The sequence below is a fragment of the Hippocampus bargibanti genome, linkage group LG01 (genome assembly GCF_051943395.1).
Source record: "Hippocampus bargibanti isolate YZ-2025 linkage group LG01, ASM5194339v1, whole genome shotgun sequence".
In the NCBI taxonomy this organism is placed as follows: Eukaryota; Metazoa; Chordata; class Actinopteri; order Syngnathiformes; family Syngnathidae; genus Hippocampus; species Hippocampus bargibanti.
This window is the reverse complement of record NC_142734.1, coordinates 27,428,325-27,449,286: the sequence shown is the minus strand read 5'-3', so window position 1 is coordinate 27,449,286 and position 20,962 is coordinate 27,428,325. Positions and strand designations below refer to the sequence as shown.

The 20,962-nt window shown below is 43.5% G+C and overlaps 3 protein-coding genes across 5 annotated transcripts; 2 read left to right on the top strand and 1 right to left on the bottom strand.

Moving 5' to 3' along the window:
- Window positions 1–704: 704 nt before the first annotated feature.
- On the top strand, window positions 705–16,385 carry LOC148903681 (suppressor of tumorigenicity 14 protein homolog). Of its 3 annotated transcripts, none has more exons than XR_016116295.1 (18): window positions 705–1,104; window positions 1,286–1,448; window positions 1,969–2,099; window positions 2,163–2,233; window positions 3,301–3,491; window positions 3,598–3,633; window positions 4,969–5,197; window positions 5,283–5,419; window positions 5,494–5,591; window positions 5,753–5,853; window positions 6,843–6,970; window positions 8,078–8,182; window positions 9,637–9,762; window positions 10,443–10,626; window positions 11,557–11,828; window positions 11,916–12,052; window positions 12,124–12,827; window positions 16,291–16,385. XR_016116295.1 is itself a non-coding variant. In XM_089006770.1 (17 exons), exons 1-17 carry the CDS (start codon window positions 1,063–1,065, stop codon window positions 12,283–12,285), a joined length of 2,313 nt encoding a protein of 770 aa, XP_088862896.1. In that variant the 5' UTR covers window positions 705–1,062; the 3' UTR covers window positions 12,286–12,921. The 3 variants fall into 3 exon arrangements, 1 of the variants encoding a protein (XP_088862896.1); XR_016116296.1 differs by lacking the exon at window positions 16,291–16,385 and adding an exon at window positions 15,520–15,537; XM_089006770.1 differs by lacking the exon at window positions 16,291–16,385 and having other exon boundaries at window positions 12,124–12,921.
- Window positions 13,933–17,344, bottom strand: rad51c (RAD51 paralog C). Its single transcript, XM_089006791.1, has 4 exons — window positions 17,052–17,344; window positions 16,255–16,501; window positions 15,902–16,118; window positions 13,933–15,834 (listed from the first exon to the last, which is right to left on the bottom strand). The coding sequence occupies exons 1-4, from the start codon at window positions 17,167–17,169 to the stop codon at window positions 15,349–15,351; spliced, it is 1,068 nt and encodes a 355-aa protein (XP_088862917.1). The 5' UTR covers window positions 17,170–17,344; the 3' UTR covers window positions 13,933–15,348.
- A 405-nt stretch (window positions 17,345–17,749) lies between these two features.
- Window positions 17,750–20,939, top strand: abt1 (activator of basal transcription 1). Its single transcript, XM_089007059.1, has 5 exons — window positions 17,750–17,827; window positions 18,080–18,497; window positions 19,239–19,414; window positions 19,480–19,677; window positions 19,774–20,939. The coding sequence occupies exons 2-5, from the start codon at window positions 18,089–18,091 to the stop codon at window positions 19,978–19,980; spliced, it is 990 nt and encodes a 329-aa protein (XP_088863185.1). The 5' UTR covers window positions 17,750–17,827; window positions 18,080–18,088; the 3' UTR covers window positions 19,981–20,939.
- Window positions 20,940–20,962: the final 23 nt, after the last annotated feature.

Genomic DNA, 20,962 nt, shown 5'->3' with positions numbered 1-20,962 from the left:
CATCAAAGATGTCTGCATCAAGAACGGCTAACTTAAATGCAAACTTGCCCCTCACATAGGAAGTAGGTGAAGCACCCTGGTGGATGTGAAGACACATCTGTATCTGTTTTCATTTATGTTTATGCCTCACACGAAAGATGTTCACAAAAACAAAGGTTAACTTGCTCAAATTTGTTTTGGTCTTTGATAATGCTAATTTAACATTAACAGCGACCATTAATGATGACAAATGCTAATTCCGGCTAATATTTGTGCCTACAGAGGAAGTACTGGGGGGGGGAACTCGTATATCCATACCAACATCAGCTAGCATATGAATTCTAATTTGAGCTAACATTAGCCTAAGTATTTGGACAAAAGTGGGGGCTGAGGGAGTTCAGTGAACAAATTAATCATGAATAAACAAACTATGATTAAAGCACAGACATGTATATTCATGACACCAATAAATGACATGACAACAATCCTTCTGCCTTTTTTTAACTTGTTTTATTTTTACACACGCAATCAAATATACGAAAAACGAACCCGCTGGCATGATGTTGAGATGTTTCTGAGGAATTTATCAAGTTATTTTTATAAACGGAAGGAGATGTAAGGCGTTTTCATCGCTCTTCCGCATTTCGATTTGTATCCTAAAGAAATAACAAATGAGAACAGGCCAGGCAGCGAGACCGCGCCCGGCACAGGTGAGAAAGCCGCGCAGTGCATTGTGGGAGAAAAGCAGCTTCGTCGACTGAAAAGATCAACACGTCTTTTTACCCCCTGCCTTTGAGTGTTTTTTCGTGAAAGGGGAGGGAGGGACGCAGACTAAAATCCAGAGCGACATCTTATGCTCCTTGCGCCTTAGGCAACCATATTAGAGTAACTTTCACTGCGTACAGAAACTTTGGAAAACGTTCTCGGTGGGTCTCTCACGCTCGCCCTTGCTCTCTCGCGCGCGCACTCACGTGCCCGCACGCACGCGCACACTTTTTGGTTCGCGATGGGGGAGCGCGCGCACGGCGCTTGAGTCAGGTGGACTCGAGAGAAAGCGATCACAGCGAAAGCTGTGACGTCATCATGGATCTGCTGGAGACTGGGCAGAAGTTCAGTCTGAAACAGGTGAGTGACGTCACACATGATCAACCGGTTCGACACGCGTTTGTGTGTGTGTGTGTGTGTGTGTGTGTGCGCGCGTGTGTGTGTGTGGGGGGGGGGGGGGGGGGGGGTAGGCAGGACATCGGCCTTCGGGTCCAAGTTAGAATGCCCCAGGGGTAGGTCATTGTGTGTACCTTCACATCAGGATCTGGACCTGGATGCCAACCTTCAGTTTTTGCCCACCCCTGATGCCAAAAGACTTGAGAAGAATCCACCGCGTCACAAGAAGTTGTGGATTGCCGTTGGCCTGCTGTCGGCAGCCGCTGCGCTGGCTCTACTCACCGGGATGCTCGTATGGCGCTTCCACTGTGAGCGGATGCCATTTTACAATATTTGTTTTATTTTGTGCTGTTGTTTAGTTTTTGTCCGTCTTCATAAAACAAAGTTATAATAAATAATGAAAACATGACAAGTGGTTAAACAGAGAAGGCTTAAAATCAAAATATAACCATATTTTACATTTATAAAAAATATCTGTACAAAAACGGCCTCTGTATTGGCCTTTGTCAGTTAATTTCATACATGTTTTTTTCAATATTTATTTCGCAATATTTATTTCTTTTTTCGCACCCAAGATGATGAAAAAAGGTAAATTGTTTGACAATTTTAATAGACTTTATTTTATTGCACAACACCATGGCCTTGTTCTTTTGTCTTATACTACACAAATGCTACACATATATAAAAAAACTAATAACAAAAATAAACTGAGCACTTTTGAAAAAAATAAAAACAACTTAATTCCAAAAACTCATTAAAATGCATTTACAACATCATAAAATGGAAATCAAACTGAATAAAAATATTCAAGTATTGTAACTTCTTTAGTGCATCGCGACGTGGCGCTGAAGCGCATCTACGTGGGCTCCATGTCCATCGCAAACCAGCGCTTCCTGCCAGCCTACGAGGACCCCGGCAGCAAACCCTTTGTGAAGATGGCATCTCTCGTCAGCCAACAAGTAAAGTGGAGACATTGAGGTTTGGGGGTCGTCTATAACTAAAGCAACATTTTCATTTTGCAGCTCAGAGTGATGTATGACACAAAGGCAGCATTGGGCAAATATTTCCAACACTCTTCAGTGGAGGCGTTCAGGTGAGTCACGTAACAACTCGTTTTCGGGTCAAAAGTAGGCAACATGAGTGGAACAAAAACCAAAAGGTTGCTGAATTTTCATAAACAGCCATCGTGTCACCAAAACGTATGAGGACGTCTGTACTTCAAATTTTATTTCCACTTCAAATTTGAAAAATATTAGAATGCTAATTTGCAGTTGAAGTTGTCATTGTTTTTTTTCAGTTTTCTGACCTGTTTTTTGGGGGCGGGGGGTTGGATTAGATTAGCCTTTTTTGTCTCACAGTGGCGAAATTTACATTTTACAGCAGTAAAGTTATGAAAGAAAGAAGTAGAAAAACAAAATACAGTGGAGCTGCTGGAAAGGCAGTCACTCTCGCGGCGCCATCTTGAAGTCAAAACAACAACAAAAACTAAATAACAAATGATGCAACATCACACAAAAGACATAGACAGTCATTCAATCAGAAGCACTTTCTGCTCCCTCTGTTGTATGAAGCAGTTCTAGATGAAAGAGGAGAGGCTAAAAGCGTCCTTTTCACTAGTCGATCAGGGACGTCATGGTGAAATGTGCACGTCTGCTCCAAGCTAAATGTTGAAAGCAAACACGAAGCTGCAGCATCCATTGACGAAAAGAGATTGTCTCCCATCTTCTGTCCCACGTAAATCCGCTTCAATTCCAACCATACGCATCGGCGCTCTGCGCTGACGCTCCTTTCTTCTTATCGTGGCCTCCTCAAGCCATGCATCCATCTAGCCGCAGACTAGTTGAAGTGGTTTTGTGGTTGAAGTCATTGTTGTCACAGTTTTCAGCTTTTTTTTTTGTGGAGTTGAAAACACGTTACATATTTAAAATTCAAAATACTGAGGCAATCTTTTTCATATTTTCAGAGATTGTGGGCAACGATGAGTACAAATTTTGTTTGATGGTATTTTTTAAGTTTTAAATATCTCGGCGCCTTTCTGCTTTTTTCTTGATTGTAACAGCCCACAGAGAGAAAATGACTTGACGTCCTTAAAATATAAAATGTTGGGGAATTTTGGTGCTGCATTTTGGTGCCAATTGATGACTCTCTTCACTCCTACAGTGATGGCGGTGGCGATTCTGTGACGGCATACTACCTCTCTGAGTTCAGCGTCCCCGCGCCCCAAGAGGCCTCGATGGATATGGCCATCCGCTCATTGCAAACCGCGGCGGGGAGTCAACAAAGCCGACGAGGGAGGGTGCTTTTGAAACCTCTACGCTCATCTCTGGATGTCGAAGCCGTCGTCGCACGAGGTCAGCCCCCCCCCCCCATTGCCGGTCGACTGTCAATCAAGCGTCTACGGTCGCTGCCAAGCGACTGAGATGTGAATGTTATAAATATGCAATTTTTTTTATGCAGCCATCGATCCGCGCATGATGTCACCATCCTTATTAGGTAAGAATATTTTTATTTTCCATGTAAATGTCATTGGTATTGGTTCCTCATGTGTTTGTCCGCAATGACATTGATCTCCCGCATGTCCGTTTGGGTTTGTACCTGGCTCCAGCTCATCGAAACTCAATTCTGATGAGGATTAGCATTTCTGGAAAGCTTTTAGGTCAAACTATTGAGTTTTAACCTTTCATATTTTTCGCACTATAAGGCGTAATGAAAAATCTTCCATTTTCTAAAAAAATCACTGCATGCTTTAATATCCGGTGCGCCTTGTGTATGGTTGGTATGTCCATCTCAAAATGGCTCCTTGCTGGAGACGTGGTTACATTGATGGTTCAGTAAATTGTGTCGCTGCTTAATCAAATACGTTTTTTTTTTCAACTCTGAAAAATAGACAGCTGTGGTGTTTTTAATGAAAACACACTTTCTTAATAGTTTTCACAGTCTCAACAAATTCAGGAAAGTCTGTCTTTATCTGTTCTGCCATCTCCAGTTCCACTCGAGGCGTTCATGACCACCTCCAAAAAACGGAAATTAATGTTTACTTCAATGAAACTACAAAATTTGATAATTATGCATCAACTCTGAAAATCATGTAGAACTGTCGCGGCTTGGAATTGAAGCGGATTTTTGTGGGACAGGAGATGTGAGACAATCTCTTTTCATCAATGGATGCTACAGCTGCGTGTTTGCTTTCAACATTTAGCATGTAGTCGACATGCACATTCCACCATGATGTCCCTGATCCACTGGTGAAAAGATGCTTTGAACCTCTCCTCTTTCATCTAGAACTGCTTGATGTAGGAAAGAGGGTACAGAAAGTGCTTGAAGGAATGACTATGTGTCTTTGTGTTGTCATATTGTTTTTGTGTTGTCATATTATTTGTTATTACTACTACTTTAATGTCTACTTTCCTTCCTTTCATCACTTTGCTGCTGTGAAATGTAAATTTCTCCACTGCGAGACGAATAAGGCAAATCTAATCTAATCTGATATAATCTATAACCCCCGTTTAGAATTCATTTATTTTTGTGATTTCCTCGCTTGGCCTCCTGTTTCGATGCATTATTTTCCATTTTCATAGTTTCATTGAAGTAAATGTTAATTTACGTTTTTGAGGCAGCCCTGAATGGAGTCGAATGGAAGGAGCATAGCTCCATCTAGGTGGTATATTGTAGATTGCGTTTTATAATGCGGTGTGCCCGATACCTGGAAAAGAAAATCAAAATAGGCCATTTATTGAAGGTACACCTCATAGTTATGTGCAGCTTTCAATGTGGAAAATACTTTAATAGTTGATGTGAATAACAAGGCTATAATTTGCCGTTTCTTAGTCAGGAAGTCCTTTAACGTGCATGTCCGAGAGGGCGGAGTCATTCGTTCGCCGGGTTTCCCCGATTCCTCGTACCCGTCCAACATCTACCTGCAGTGGCGCTTGAGAGCGGACGCTGCCCACCGCGTGCGACTGGACTTCCAAAAATTGATTTTGGAGGATGACTGCCAACATGACTTTGTCTGCATTTATGATTCGCTCGTTCCCGTTGAGGAAAACACCATCGCAGAGTGAGACCAAATGATTGCCAAATCTCAACGCCATTGATCGTGCGCAACAATTTTAATCAGCAGACTTTATTTGTTGTGTTTTCAGACATTGTGGCATTCCTCGCCGTTCGCTGTCCTTTGTGTCGTCGGGGAACGTCATGTTGTTGACCCTGGTCACCAACGAGGAAAAGAACTTTCCGGGCTTCTTCGCCAACTTTTCGCAGGTCTCTCTGGCGCCACCAGGTGGGTGAATTACAGCCCTTTGTTTTTTTTTTTTTTTTGAGGTGTTCAGAATGTCCTTTTTAACCTCCCGGCAGACTGTGGAGGAACTCTAAGCGGTGACGTGGGCGCCTTGTCTTCGCCTTACTTCCCGTCCAACTACCCTCCTCAAACTTCATGCGTGTGGGAAATCCAGGCCAGTAGCTGCTATTCGCCATGAAGGCATCATCACACGATTGGGCGAACAATCTTTTTACGTTTTTTTGGGAGGCAGGGTGTCTTTATTACATTTTTTGGAGCAGCTTTTGTATTTCAGAGCTCGTCTTTGCTATTTGTGTGTGGGTTTTTTTTTCCCAGGTGTCAAAGGGCAAGTTAGTCAAAATCAAGTTCATCAAATTCTCTGTCGGAAATGACTCCAGTTACTGTTCAGGAGATTATGTGGAAGTCAATGGGCGAAGGTAATTTTCTTCTTGGTTTAGTCTCTACAGTGATACCTCAGCTTACGAACGCTTTTTGCTCACGAACTTTTCGCCTTACGAACATTAAATTTGCAAGAATATAATCTTGGCAAACTAACTAGTTTTCGGCGGGTGGCTCGTGGACTAGTTTTCGGCGGATGAACACAAAACCAGACGGTCGAACAGCGCCACGGTGACTGGCGGACTAATTTTCCACACCCCCTTTGAGTGCAGACATGGTTTGTTATCGAGTGGAGTACTTTTGCTGTTATGGGATCGAAAAAGACCTCACCACAGGCTAGTGTTAAGCCGAAAAGGACACAAAAGAAAATGACGGTCGAGCAGAAGAAGGATATCATCAAAAAACACGAATGAGGTGTGCGTTTGTGTCACTTAGCGTCCCAGTACCAGTATGCTAAGTCGACCATTGCTACAAGTGGCTAAGGGTGTTTCTGTGTTGTTTAAGCAATAGAAGAGGTTGAAAAACTTCTGTTGATTTGGATTAATGAAAAGAAGCTAGCAGGGGACATTGTGAGTGAGGGTGTTATCGCCGAGAAAGCACGGCAACTTCACTCTATCATCAAGAGGCAACTACATCAACAACCATCACAAAGGTAAATAAAATGACTTTGTTATACAGTACAGTTTATTTCTCTAATTACAATACAATAGCACATTTATTATACATAAAATACGGTATCTTTTGTGTAGTTTTAGGGCTTATTTAGTAGAAAATTATGTTTTATGGGGACCCAGGAACGGAAACCTTTTTAATGGTTTCTTATATGGGAAATAAATGTTCGACAGATGAACTTTTCGCCTTACAAATACTTTCTGGGAACCAATTAAGTTTGTGGGCTGAGGTATCACTGTATTTTATTTCTGGGCCACTGGGCCATAAACGTCATTGACATGTCATGCCTCCGTGCGCCGTATTAATGTCACATATTATGATCCACGGTTTGAAAGACATTCTTTTTGCATCGCAGGCTGTGTGGCGCAAAAGATGGAAGAACATCAGTGGTCAGCAGTAGCAGCCAGATGACCGTCAAGTTCAGCTCGGATTGGTCATACGTGCATCAGGGTTTCTCCGCCACCTTCGAGGCCTTCGTCCCAAGTGACTATTAAGTCTTTCACCGCCTGTCAAAACAGTCTGCGTTGTGTGATCGTGTTGCCCTTCAAATGTCGGCCCAAACACTTCCCGTGCACCATATACAATCCGAGCACTTTGAAACTCATTTCTGCCGACATCATCGAAGGGCGGGGATAGGGAGCAGGAGGTTTCATTCGGAGAACAACATTCAGGACAAGAGGGCGGCTTCCTTCCTCCTTTCCTGAATGTTGTTCAGGGCATCTAGTTAGGATGCCTCCTAGGGGCCTCCCTGCTGAGGTGTTGTGTGTATGTGTGACTCGACACACACTGGCAAGACCATGTCTACCGTTTGGCCTCGGAATGCCTTGGTATCCACCTTTAGGAGTTGGAAGAAGTGGCTTGGGAGAGTGAAGTCAAGGCTAATCACTCGAAAATGGATGAATGATTGACTTTGGACATTTTTGTCAAAACGAAACTTTGGTTTATGAAAATAATCATGCACCTTTAACTAGGAGTGGGGCCATGGGGTGGCAAGGGCGGCAATTGTCGTTCCCTGGCCAACTCGCATCGAGGAACTTTTGGGTACTTTTTGGGTAATTTAATTTTTACATAAATACTATTTTCTCTAATTTATTCATGTTAACTAAATTTAAACAAAATGTTGCATCAATCTGAAAGCAAAGTAAATAAACACATGAATAAATAGACAACTATATTACCAAACAAATTGATAACCAAATAAACAGACAAATGAATAAACAAAAAAATACATAAATAAACAAATACATACATAATTAAATAAATAGATGGATAGCAAATAAATCTTTAGCAAAAAACATTGGAGCCTTCCGGTTGATATCCATCAGAATTATTATTTTGACAGCAAAGCAAGAAAATAACATGGCTTAAGTCAAAGGAAACGCTTAGTGTTATGAATTATGAAGAGGTTTTGGTGTCATTGCGCTTTTTGGGTCTGATGTGACTCAATAAGCCATCAATCGCATGATGCAAAATTGGGACAATTGATCACTTGGCCTTGCAGATCCTTGCATGGGATTAAGTTGTATGTACCTTTGATCGATTGTTTCCGTGCGTTTTTTCATATTTATTCATGTATTTATTCTGGTGCAGCCTGTGCAGGGAAGTTCCGCTGCACCAATGGCTTGTGCGTGGACTCTCGTCTGCGCTGCGACGGTGTAAACGACTGTGGCGATGCCAGTGATGAGGAAGACTGCTGTGAGTTTCCGTTTCAATCATTTTATATATCTTTTTAAAATGCGCATTGTGTTATTGTGATGTAAAATTAACTATTTTATGTGGTAGATATTTTCTATACCTCATCCATGAATGAGATGAAACAACTTTGACACATTGTAATCATATTTTTAGTTATAAAATGTATTTGTTTAACTTTAAAGGACAACCGACATCACTTTTTTGATTTTTAACTGACACCAGAAAAATGGTTTATAGCATCTAAAATACTCAAAACATGCAGTATGATATTTTTAGTCAAATGCATAACACCTATAAAATTGACTTAAAGTGTCCAAAATCTGCCAAAAAAATTGAGCTGCGAATTGGGCATTTTCACAAAGTCCCGCCCCCAGTTCGTGATGTCACGCCAAGACGTCTTGCATTGGTTGTGAATCAAAACAATAGCTTCAGATTCGGAGAATATGCTTTCTTGTTACACATCCAGTTATGAATATGATTCAAATAGTTCTGAAGAGGAAAGCATACATATTTGCAATTGATTAAAGAATTATATGTGCCATTTTGAGGCGACATTGGGGGAAAATCTCCCACCCCAAAAAAAGAGGCACAAAATGGCGACCTCCAGTGGCCACTTCCTCTTCCACAGGCTGATAAATTCCTTATATGGTGCTTGGACGCCCTCTTCTAGCCTTCTGGCGGCTTTTGGGTGCAACACGAGGTCCCCAGACCAAACAAGTGCAGCAAAATACATTGACGTGATGGAAGGACCGCTACAATGCGTCTTTTTTACGGTCAAAGGGCGGCCCTTTGGTGACGTCACGTACGGACTCGTCACCAACTCAAAAACAAGACTTCCTGAATATTCAGCGCGAGTCTTAAAACGTAAAATATAGCTATATGTGGTGGAATATTTGTAAAATACGCTCAGTAGAAGTCATTTGAAGCCATTTTACAAATTATGGACACAACTTGTCCGGAGACATCGGTTGTCCTTGAAGTGCTGATTTTTGATGAACACTAATGCTCATCTTTTTTAATGTTGGTGATGGTGGCACAATCGGAGGATATGGATTTTTTTTTTTACGTTGAAGAGATTCGATCGTTTGATGCCAATGAAAACCATGCATATGTGTGCTTGTCATTACAATCTAACTCACAAGTCTTCAAAACGCGGACCCCGCTTAGATTATCATTTTCATTCAAAAACTAAAATAAAAAATGACTCACTCTCTCGTGTTTGGCAGACGGCTGTCTCGCGGGCGACCATTTGCAATGGCAGAGATGACTGCACCGACGGCTCTGATGAGTTTAAGTGTGAAAAAGGTGCAAATGGCCGTGCCTCAAAATGAGACACAATTGTCAAAAAGAGGAGTCAGTGTGGAAACTCAAGTCAAAAAGGGAGACATTAGTGTCCAAACTTATCATCTCGTCGACTGCTAGCCCTGCTCACACGCGCTTGTGATGTCCCCCAGCGATCGCCGTGACAACGTGTTCCGACTCCAGTTTTCGCTGCCGAAACGGACAGTGCCTGGACAAAGTCAACCCGGAGTGTGACGGCCAGGAGGACTGCGAGGATGCGTCTGACGAGGCAGCTTGTCGTAGGTCCATCTTGAACGCTTACACACCGGTCAGCGTTTCTGTCAAACTATGGGGTCACATTGACCCATTTTCAATACAAATATAAAGTAGTTCTGAGTTCATTCAAAGCGTGGTTCAAAATAATTATTTCTGTTGTTGTTAATTTCAATTCTCTATCTTGAATACAAATCTCCGTGATTATGAATCTTCACTTCAAATTAGCTTGATAAGCTTCTCTTAGAAATGGTGTCTAATCATCTTCCTTCTTCTTCTTTTCCTTTCGGATTTTCCCTTCATGGGTTGCTACAGCGGATCAGTGTCCTCCATATAACCCGGTATTGTACATCCTCTTCTCTCACACCAGCTACCTTCATGTCCTCTTTGGTGTCTAATCATCTTCCGTCTCTCCATTTTCGACACAGTGTGAAGCCTCGCCAGAATACTGTTAATCTTTCACAGATTTTTCCTTTCATGCATTTTATATGATTTGGTTTTATTTTATTTCAACTTATTCCATTTTATTTAGTTTTATTTTATTTTATTATAGTTTATTTACAGTGCATTGGGAATGGCGACCAACTGTCTCAGCGCCTTGTCTCTGTACAGCTTGCCACATTGACGTTTGAAACAAAAATATTCGTTTATTAGTTCATTTATTTATTTATTTATTTATTTATGTATTTATTTTCTCCCTTCCCAGAGTGCGGTTTACGGCCATACAAAAGTTCTCGCATTGTTGGCGGAGAGGTGTCTCAAGAGGGCAAATGGCCTTGGCAGGTCAGCCTCCAGCTGGCGGGCCAGGGTCACACATGCGGTGCTTCCGTGTTGAGTAGCCGCTGGCTCCTGACCGCCGCTCACTGTGTCCAGGACAAGGGTTCGGCCAGGTACAAGCCACAAACTGTTGTGCATGTGTGTTTACGGTCTGGTTGGGCTATTTATTTATTTCAGAGTCTTTAAAATTGCGGGACAGCCTCGATACAGTCGGCTAGGATCCATTTTCAATCTTTATCAACTTGTTAGATATTCTCCAGACTCCTGAGCCTTTCCAGACCATATTAAGAGTCTTATTAGTCCATCGTTCGAATACAGTCTTGACGAATCTTTTTACAAGTTAGTTGGACTTCCCAAGGAATCTTTTCAAACTGGTTGAAGAGTTGTTAGATGAATTACACCACTGGCGTCAAAGCAAAGGCCCGGGGGCCAAATCTGGGCCGCCACATAATTTTATTCGGCCCACAAAAGCAAGTCAAATTTGTGAAATTCCATGATGCTTGGGAAAGTCCGAACCAAAATTTTAAATTGTCGTATGTAAACCACAATAACAGTCATTTTTTTATTTAAATTTTGAGAACTAGTTATTCATCAATTTGTTGTATGCTCTATAATTAATATGTGGAGGGGATGAAACGTTCTAATGGCTTCCCCAAATTCATAACGGCCCCTGAGAGGAAACCGTAACTACAATGTGACTCGCAGCAAAAAAACAACTTTAACACCCATGAGTTACACCATCTAAAGATATGAAGAGTTGAAAGATGACTCTTGCTGACTTTTGCAGACTAGTTCAAGTTATTAGTGATCAGTAAAACCATTCTAACGCATCTCCAGACTTGTAAGCGGTCATTACTGACAAGTCAAAGTTTTTCTGGAGACTATCTGTTTGAATTTTATGAAATGTGACAGTCTCAAAGTCAAGGCTGATACTATCAAGATCCATGTGACTCATTCAAGAGTCACGACAAAGAGTCTCAATCCAAATGTGTCCGCTCATCAAATTGAACGACCAATCACGAAAACATCGCTTTGTGTTGCAGGCACTCCCAAGCCGACCAATGGGAAGCCCTCCTGGGCCAGCGCGTGCTGAGCCACGTCGACGAGTGGACGGTGAGGAGCAAAGTGAAGCGGATCGTGGCCCACCGCGACTTCAACCCGCTGACCTTCGACAACGACGTGGCGCTCATGGAGCTGGACTCGGACGTGCCGCTCAACCAGCACATCTGGCCCATCTGCCTGCCCTCCCCGGCGCATTACTTCCCCGCCGGCCAGGAGGCTTGGATAACTGGCTGGGGGGCCAGCAGAGAGGGAGGTGAGTCACTTTGTGCCGTTTTTAAGTCTCACCGAACAAAATTGTCTAGTTTGCGCTTTCGCCGCGTTCGTGCATCACGTTGGGAAGGTGCGGCGGGGACCGTCCTGCAAAAAGCCCAAGTGCGCCTCGTCGACAGTTTGTTATGCAACGGGGTCATGAACGACGAAGTGACTGATGGAATGATGTGCGCCGGCATCCTCAAAGGTGGCGTGGACGCCTGCCAGGTGAAGACCAGCTGGACTTTCAAAATAAATCTCCTGCAAGTCTTTTGAGACGCATCTCATCTTTGAATCAGGGTGACTCCGGGGGTCCGCTGTCCGTCATCAACCCGAGCGGGCGTGTCTTCCTGGCTGGTGTGGTGAGCTGGGGCGATGGTTGCGCTCGCAAGAACAAGCCAGGAGTCTACACGCGAGTCACCCGATATCGCGGCTGGATCAAGGAGCACAGCGGCCTTTAGCGACAACTCCGTCCACCACAGGAAGTTTGAAGACTTTCAAGTTAAAGCGTGTACGTGACCGGGATATTGGTCACGTACAAGCTTTATTAATCACATTGTATGGAAAATTCACTCATCTCTATGAGCCACGAGAGACAGGAGACTTGTCAAACAACAACTTGAGTTCATACAGACCACCGCAGTTGCACACCCCTGCTTGAGTCTTTATTGTTTTATTTTATTTTTTTCCAAGATGCGCCTGAGTAGGCAGCCATCAGCAAGTGCTCTCACGAGCCTTGCTTTTTTTGTTGTTTTTGTCTTGCGTGCGTCACGTGGAACGGATACAGATTGTTTTTCAGCATTTTTGGCCACGACAATCATCAAGGAGGAGACTGTGCTGAGCGGTTGCGCCTTTCGGCAGCATGGATATGCCAGTACTGTTTTTGAATGGGAGGAATGTCGGAGCCATTTGACTACCATCGCTGGACAGCTCTGGGGCCATTGTGCTTTTTTGCGCCTGTAATGGGCAGCATCTTCACAGCCCCGCTTTGTTCAGTGGAAAGGTCAGTGCTGTTGGACAGTCTGCGGTTGGATGGATGCATGGCTTGAGGAGCCCGCGATAAGAAGAAAGCAGCGTCAGCGCAGAGCGCCAATGCATATGTGGAAACTGTCGCGGCTTGGAATTGAAGCGGATTTATGTGGGACAGGAGATGTGAGACAATGTCTTTTCGTCAATGGATGCTATAGCTTCGTGTTTGCTTTCAACATTTAGCTTGTAGTAGACGTACAAATTCCACCATGACGTCCCTGATCCACTGCTGACATGGATGCTTTGATCCTCTCCTCTTTCAACTAGAACTGCTTCATGTCATCACAAAGAGGGTACAGCAAGTCCTGAAGAATGAATGACTCTGTGTCTTTGTTTTGTCATATTTGTTATTTTTTCAATATTTTTTTTCCCCAAGATGGCGGCGCGTGAACACGCAGTGGCTCCCCTCTCCCGGCAAATTGTCGTTTTCATGTTTATGTTTGTTAAGTAATTATAAGTGCCTTGCATGCTGGGTCCGAGAGGACAGTAATTTCATCTGTGCTGTATTGGATTGGATTTGGATTTGCCTTTATTAGTCTCGCAGTGGAGAAATTTACATTTCACAGCAGCAAAGTTATGAAAGAAATGAAAGTAGAAAAGCAAAATATAGGAGCTGCTGGAAAGGCAGCCACTCTCGCGGCGCCGTCTTGATGTCAAAAGAACACAAAAAACTAAATAACAAATAACATGACAACACAAAGACACAGAGAGACATTCATTCTTAAGCACTTTCTGTACCCTCTTTGTTACATAAAGCAGTTCCAGATGAAAGAGGAGAGGATCAAAGTGTCTCTTCACCAGTGGATCAGGGACATCATGGTGGAATGTGCACGTCGACTACAAGCTAAATGTTGAAAGCAAACACGCAGCTGTAGCATCCATTGACGAAAAGAGATTGTCTCACATCTCCTGTCCCACATAAATCAGCTTCAATTCCAAGCCGCAACATTTCCACATACGCATCGACGCTCTGCGCTGACGCTCCTTCCTTCTTATCGCGGGCTCCTCAAGCCATGTATCCATTCCGTATGTCATGCATATTAGCATATTTGACAATAAAGCTGACTTTGACTTGACTTTGACTTTCTTGGGATTCTTTAAAATATGGATGTCGGTCATTTTTTGCCACATTGTAGTTACGGTTTCCTCTCAGGGGGCTGATATGAATTTGAGAGAGCCATTAGAATATTTCATCCCCTCTACATCTTACATCTAGAGCGCACAACATATTTATTAATAACTAGTGTTCAAATTTGTGGTTTACATGAGACAATTTGAAATTTTGGTTCGGACTTTAGCAAGCATCATAGAACTTGACATGCATCGTGGAATTTCAAGTTTGATTTGGTGGGCCAAATAAAATGATGTGTCAAGCCAGATTTGGCCCCGGGGCCTTGACTTTGACACCTGTGCTTTACAAAATGTCTGAAAATGATCCATCCATATTCTTCTTTTCTTTTCGGCTTTTCCCTTCAGGGGTTGCCACAGCGAATCAATGTCCTCCATCTAACCCGGTTTTGTGCATCCTCTTCTCTCACACCAGCTACCTTCATGTCCTCTTTGACAACATCCATAAACCTCCTCTTTGGTCTCCTGTCTGTCAGTTCAAGGCTCAGCATCCTTCTCCCGATATAGTCGCTCTCTCTCCTCTGGACATGTCCAAACCATCTCAGTCTGGCCTCTCTGACTTTCTCTCCAAAGCCTCTCATATGAGTTTTCCCTCTAATGTACTCATTCCTGATCCTATCCAACCTGGTCACCCCCAAAGAAAACCTCAACATCTTCAGCTCTGCTACCTCCTGCTCTGCTGTCTTTTTTTCAGTGGCACTCTCTCCAGTCCAAACATCATGGCTGGTCTCACCACCATTTTATACACTTTTCCTTTCATCCTAGCTGAAACCCTTCTATCACATTTTTTCACAGGTTTGATTCGCATATTTGTTTTGGCAAAAAAAAATTACGTCGGATGCCCTTTCTGACGCAACCCTCTGTATTTATCTGGGATTGGGACCGGCACAATAAGACACTGGCTTGTGCCCCCTTGTGGCTACATTATCCATCCATCCATTTTATGATGCGATTATCCTTCACGGGAGGGTTGCGGGAGGTGCTGGATTCTATTCCAGCTGTATTGAGCAAGTAGCCTGGGGACACTCTGAACCGGTTGCCAGCCAATCGCAGGGCACACAGAGACAAACAACCATTTGCGCTCACACTGACACCAAGGGACAATTTGGGGTCTTCAATCAGCCTGCTATGGCTGTTATTGGGAATGTGGGAGGAAACCGGAATATCCGGATAAATCCCATACAGGCACATAAGGCAATAGTTCAGATTTGTTCGACTGGAGTCTAGAAATAAACATGGACATTTTTTAGATATCTTTACTGGAAACAAAAGTCATATTTACAAATAAGCACTGGTCTGTGATTGGTTGAATTCTAAGTCACCCTCAAAATACCCGCTTCACACCGCAACAGCTGGCGTACTTTGTTCTAGCAGGCGCCCGACTGGCCCGCAAGCGTTCGTGGGCGTTTACTCGGCGGCTGCTCCGATCGCTCGTCGTCCCTGAAGCCGTCCGTCGTGATTTGGTAGTTCACCGTCACTTCCTCGCAATCGGGGGATTTAAAGATGGTCGCCTGCCTTTGTGACCCTGCCCACCGCAGGAGGAGTCTCAGGGTGGGGGCATGGCCCCAGCTCTCCCCCAGAGCTGGTACCAGCTGAGCTTGTCCACCCTGCACCCGTGTGGTCATCTGGTTGCTCAGGACCACCGCCACGTCATGCTTGGTCGCCATGGAGATGAGGTGCTGGGCCAGGCGGTTGAGCAGGCGGGTCCGCTGAGCCCGCAGCGCGTCAAAGTTCTGACGGAAGGGGAAAGCCACACTGTCGATCACCACCAGGCGGACCTTCGGGTGACTAGACAGGAAGTCGGGAAGCAGGTAGATCTCGGCCAGGAGCTCCACGTAGTCATGGCAATGCACCTGAAGAACAGCTTTGATAAGTGAGCCCACCGGGGACTTCCCGTCGTGCTTTTGACCGTCACCTTACCAGGAAGATGTTGGACAGGATGCTATCCACGGTGAAAGCGGCGGCAGCGTCTCGCTGCTCCGCTTCCCCGGCCAGCAAGGCGCAATGGCGTGAGGCGGCGGTGGCGAGGTCCATCACCCTTTGGACCACAAAACTTCCCTCTGTGTCGATGAAGACCACCTGACCTCCCAGACCGCCGAAACAAGGAGGCACCTGAACATCCACGGCCAGCTGGAGACTGATGCCATACTTGCGTCACATCATCCATTGCATTTTCATTCGTCTTATGACTGCGGCCTATTGAGGAGCTGTGACCGTCTCCGTGAGGACCACCTCAAAAGGCGCAATAAAAATCTAAGTGTTTTCTCTCTTACCAAAGTTGTGTTTTTCCTACTCCGGGTACTCCACAGATCTCTGTGGTTTTCCCAAGAGGGATTCCTCCTCTGAGCGCGGCGTCCAGTTGTGAGGAGAAGGTCACAATGCGGTTTAGCGACTCCTCCTTCTGCAGAAGGTCCAGCGCCGTCAGAGAAGTGCCATCACCGGCTCCTTCTTCATCTGCTCCTCCTTCCTTCCTCACAACCCGGAGCACCTCCAGCACCTCCTCTTGGCTCAGACCCGCCTCTGTAATGGAGAAGTGTTGAGGTTTTTCATTTTGTTTGAAATTGATGTCACGGTTCTTGGATTGATTAAACAGTATCAATGCATTTTCTATTATTCTGATCCTCATTTGAGTCAACCCTGCTCATGTTGGGCCAGAGGTGGTTTTTACGCACGACTGATCACCTGATCATACATTTAAATCAAGGGTGTCAAAGTCATTTTTTGGAGTTCACTTTCCTCTTTGGGGCTGTTATGAATTTGGGGAAGCCATTAGAATGTTTCATCACCTCCACATAGTTGTATTATATATAGAGCACACAACAAAATAATAACTAGTTTTCAAATTTGAAGTCAAAAATTATGACTGTTATTGTGGTTGACATACGACAAATTGAAAGTTTAGTTCAGACTTTCGCAAGCATCATATAATGTACCAAATTTGATTTGCTTTCGCAGACAGAATTAAATTGATGTGTTGGGCCAGGTGGCTCCCAGTCTTGACTTTGACACCTGTGATTTAGATTGTGCCATCAATGGCGGTATTGTAGAGGACTTGATGTTTTGCCTGTACCTCGACTAAGTTCGAGCGCGCTGACTTGCATGACGTCATCAAGCGTGTGAAACCCGGCGCTGGTTAGTTTGACTTTGACGTGCGGATTCAACCGCAGAGTGGTCACTGGTCTCTGCATCTTGTTTGCAGCTCAACATTAGCTTCTAACGTCCAGAATGTGTTGCAATATTTTGACCTGACGATCCTCGCAATACAAACTCCTGTAACGAATAAATAAAATCCACACCTTCTTGAACTTTTTGGGTGAAGCCTGCCTCCAAAACAAGTTTGCAAAAAATGGATTCAAAATTTGGATGTCGGTTTCCATCCGGTAGCGTCGGCAACTCACTTCCTATCAACTTTACTTCAGAATGAAATAACACGGTTTGCCTATTGTCACACTCCTAAACGAAATAAATACATTTGTTTTACTTTATATTGTTAAAAATCCACATACGACCTTATGCTTCGTGTTTTAGTTTTACTTCGAAGGGGCATGTGCCTTTTTCACATCACATTTACATGTTGCTCCCTAGCATTTTTTTGATTCAACCAATTTCACCATCATGCATACATATTTAAATGATATGCTCGATATTATATCGATACAATGACAACTTATCTTAAAACATTTCCCCCTAATTTACAATCCTGATGAAAACCAAGACTTTATTATGAAACGTCTTGTTCTAAAAGGAAGTGAGTCTGCGTCTCTCTTCGTCGTCACTACCATGCGACGTGTTTTGCACGTGAAGAGCAATAGTATTTGCCTTCTCCAATTTGGATTTGTTTGCGATGTAAGTGCATTTTTATTCGTTTTGGATACAAAGCTTCATAAACACTTATGGAGATGTAACAACAAATATTTATCAAAGACAACAATGGATTTGTGTTGATTTTGACGTTTACAATCTATATTAAAATAAACGCGTGAACAAATTTATCAGCTAATAACAGTATCACGTAAAGGAGCAGGACACTTGTCGCTGCAGCGTTCAATATAGACGTGGAGTCATTGTTTACTCCTAACCAAATATTGTTATTTTTAGTGAACAGAGATGGACAAGCAGAAGAAAAATACAAAGAAGAAAACAAAGACGGTTTCATTCGAAGTGGAAGAAGGGAAGATGACAGCTGAATGTGAGGAGAAAATGGACGGGAAGACCATAGCCGAAGAGGAGGAAGACGGGATTATTATTACCCGAGAAAAACAACAGGAGGAAGAGAAGAAAACCTCAACTCAAGAAAAGGAAAAAGCGGAGGATGGGAAGCTCTCAACTCCAAAAGAAGAAAATCATAAAAAGTTAACTCTTAAAGGGTTGTTAAAGACTTCTTCTTCTTCGGACAAAACGTGTGTCCCAGGAATTCTGTACCTAGGTCACATCCCTCCTCGGTTCAGGCCCAAACAAGTGAGAACTCTTTTGTCTGCTTATGGAGAGATTGGACGGATTTTCCTGCAACCTGGAGGTTTGACTCTGCAATGTATTTATTCTATCACTGAATTTGAGCTTGTTGTTATAATATATTTTTTTCTAATTTGCTTCTATTGCTAAAAGGTTGTCCCTCACGAATGTACTACTACATAAAATTGCAATGACACGATTTCAAAAGTACAGTGTTGAGAATGTAGCACCGTTATTGCTATCATTTAGTAACTTTTTCCGACCACTCCAAGGGATTGTTTAAAAACAAAGTTTTAGGCCTGCTTAAAAAAAGAAAGCATTTGTATTCTGTTTTACATTAGGCATGAATGACAACAATTTTGAAGGCATCCAGAGTCAAAGATGCACAACATTGACAAAATGCTGCTTATTCATTTATTCATTGAAAAAGTTATCCACAACTATTGACCTCCTGGTCTCAAATACTGTTAACGTGCTATATGAACGTTGACGTGTCATGTTTAGCTCAGAGCGCAACATGATCGAAGTCAACAGAACAGTGTGAGGACCCAAAAATGCTGAAAATGTTATAATGCAACCGTAGTGATGTCACCCGCATTGGCTGCAGCAACTGAAGGTTTAATGTAAACAACCGACTGCCGTTCTTTTCACGGTTCCTTTGTTTTGTTGGCAAGGAACCTCACATTGATCAACGGAAGGATCTTCAACATGTCTTCTGCCCTTTTCAATCTTCTCGCTTCACTTTCACTCCAGCTGTCATCCCGGTCCCATTTTGCCTGACTGTGTTTTCTTGTTGCTGGTGCAGATGGCCGGGTGAAGACAAGGAAGAAGCGCTCAGGCTCCAGGAGTAGGAACTTCACAGAGGGCTGGGTGGAATTCCGTGACAAGCGCGTGGCGAAGCGCGTGGCCGCGTCTCTTCACAACACACCAATGGCGACACGGAAACGCCAAACCTTTGTGTCCGACCTCTGGTGCATCAAGGTATGGCAACCGCTCGCAATCCACTAAGGCTGAGGCATCGCTAACAGGAAGTCGTTGTGTGGCAGTACCTGCACAGGTTTCAGTGGACGCACCTGAGCGAGCGTCTGGCCTATGAAAAAATGGTTCTTCATCAACGCCTCCGTACCGAAGTGTCCCAGGTCAAGCGCGAAACCAACTTCTACATGGACAACGTGGACATGAGCGCTCGCATGGACAGCGAGAGCAAGAAGGGAAAGCGGAAGAAGATGGACGGCCAGCAGCCCGTGAGTCTCTTTCAACCATTTTCTTGTCTTTCTTCCCCCTTCCTGCAAGCCAAACGAGTATCGCGCCATTTATTCACCCCGTAATGTCGTCGTTAGGCTGAAGAACGAACGTGGGACTTCACACAACGCCAGACAGAGGAGGAGATCCAAGCAAAGAAGAAGAAAAAGACAATGATGAAGATGATGGCCTCTGGCAGCCAAAAGCCACAAGAGAAGGACCACCTCCACCACCTCAAGAGCCAATCAAATGTTTCTTTGTTGGCCAAAATTTTTAACTCCCAACAAACTGAGTCGCTGGCGTAGAAACACAAAATATCTATACCCCACACATTTTTTTTTTTGATCCCCAATAATTATGTTTACAATTGTGCAATTTAATACAAGTGGAGATGTCGCTAGCATGCTCACAAACTAATATAGCTGAATAATGACAGACACAATCTTTTTCACCAGTCTTTTGGCTTTAATGTGGGTTTCAAAGGTATGTAGTAAATGCTGAAACTGCTTGCCACTTGGCTGGAGTGGTCGTAACACTAACGAGTCAACGTAGACAAACCCGCCGCAAAGCCTACAGGCCAACTCCAAAATCTAGGTGGTGCAGTCGCGACTATGCTAATTATGTAATACCGCAATGTCTAAAAACTGTTCAATTAAGTCATGGGTCTCAGTCACTTTTTGCCATGGGCCACATTGTAGTTACGGTTTCTTCTCGGGGTACGTTATGAATTTGGGGAAGCCATTAGAATGTTTACTCACCTCCACGTGTCACATATAGAGTGCACAACAAATTAATAGTTATTCATTCATTTGTTTTGAAATTTGAAGTAAAAAATAATAACTGCTATTGTGGTTTCCGTACGACAATTTGAAATTTTGGTTCTAACTTTAGCAAACATCCAGAATTTCACGTTTGATTTGTTTTCGCGGTCCGAATGAAATGATGTGGTGGGCCAGATTTGGCCCCCGGGCCTTGACTTTGACACCAGTAAGTGAAGTTGTGAGTAATGGCTAGCTTGACAGCTAACGTAATCTCTTCATCATGTTTTCCATTTGATTTCTTGGCTTCTATTAATCCGAGTGAGCGAATACGTAACTAGCCCATCCATCAATGACCATGTCAAGTGAGAATTACTGCAATGTCTAATTTTTCAACAACTGTTGAAATGTAGCGTATTGCTAATGTTCCTTATTGTTTGGAATGGACATATCATATTTACACATTCAAACTGTCGTGGCAGAGAATAAAGGTAAAATAATGTTAATGTATCTTGCTTTCAAAATGTGT

Coding starts and splice junctions, on each gene's coding strand:
- LOC148903681 (XM_089006770.1), top strand. CDS start 1,063: ATGGATCTGCTGGAGACTGGGCAGAAGTTCAGTCTGAAACAG. Junction 2,234..3,300: donor TCTTCAGTGGAGGCGTTCAG/GTGAGTCACGTA, acceptor TCACTCCTACAG/TGATGGCGGTGGCGATTCTG. Junction 5,854..6,842: donor GTGGAAGTCAATGGGCGAAG/GTAATTTTCTTC, acceptor TTTGCATCGCAG/GCTGTGTGGCGCAAAAGATG.
- rad51c (XM_089006791.1), bottom strand. CDS start 17,169: ATGCAGAGACCAGTGACCACTCTGCGGTTGAATCCGCACGTCAAAGTC. Junction 16,119..16,254: donor GTAGGAAAAACACAACTTTG/GTAAGAGAGAAA, acceptor GTATGGCATCAG/TCTCCAGCTGGCCGTGGATG. Junction 15,835..15,901: donor TCCTGTCCAACATCTTCCTG/GTAAGGTGACGG, acceptor GCTGTTCTTCAG/GTGCATTGCCATGACTACGT.
- abt1 (XM_089007059.1), top strand. CDS start 18,089: ATGGACAAGCAGAAGAAAAATACAAAGAAGAAAACAAAGACGGTTTCA. Junction 18,498..19,238: donor GATTTTCCTGCAACCTGGAG/GTTTGACTCTGC, acceptor TTGCTGGTGCAG/ATGGCCGGGTGAAGACAAGG. Junction 19,415..19,479: donor CCGACCTCTGGTGCATCAAG/GTATGGCAACCG, acceptor GTTGTGTGGCAG/TACCTGCACAGGTTTCAGTG.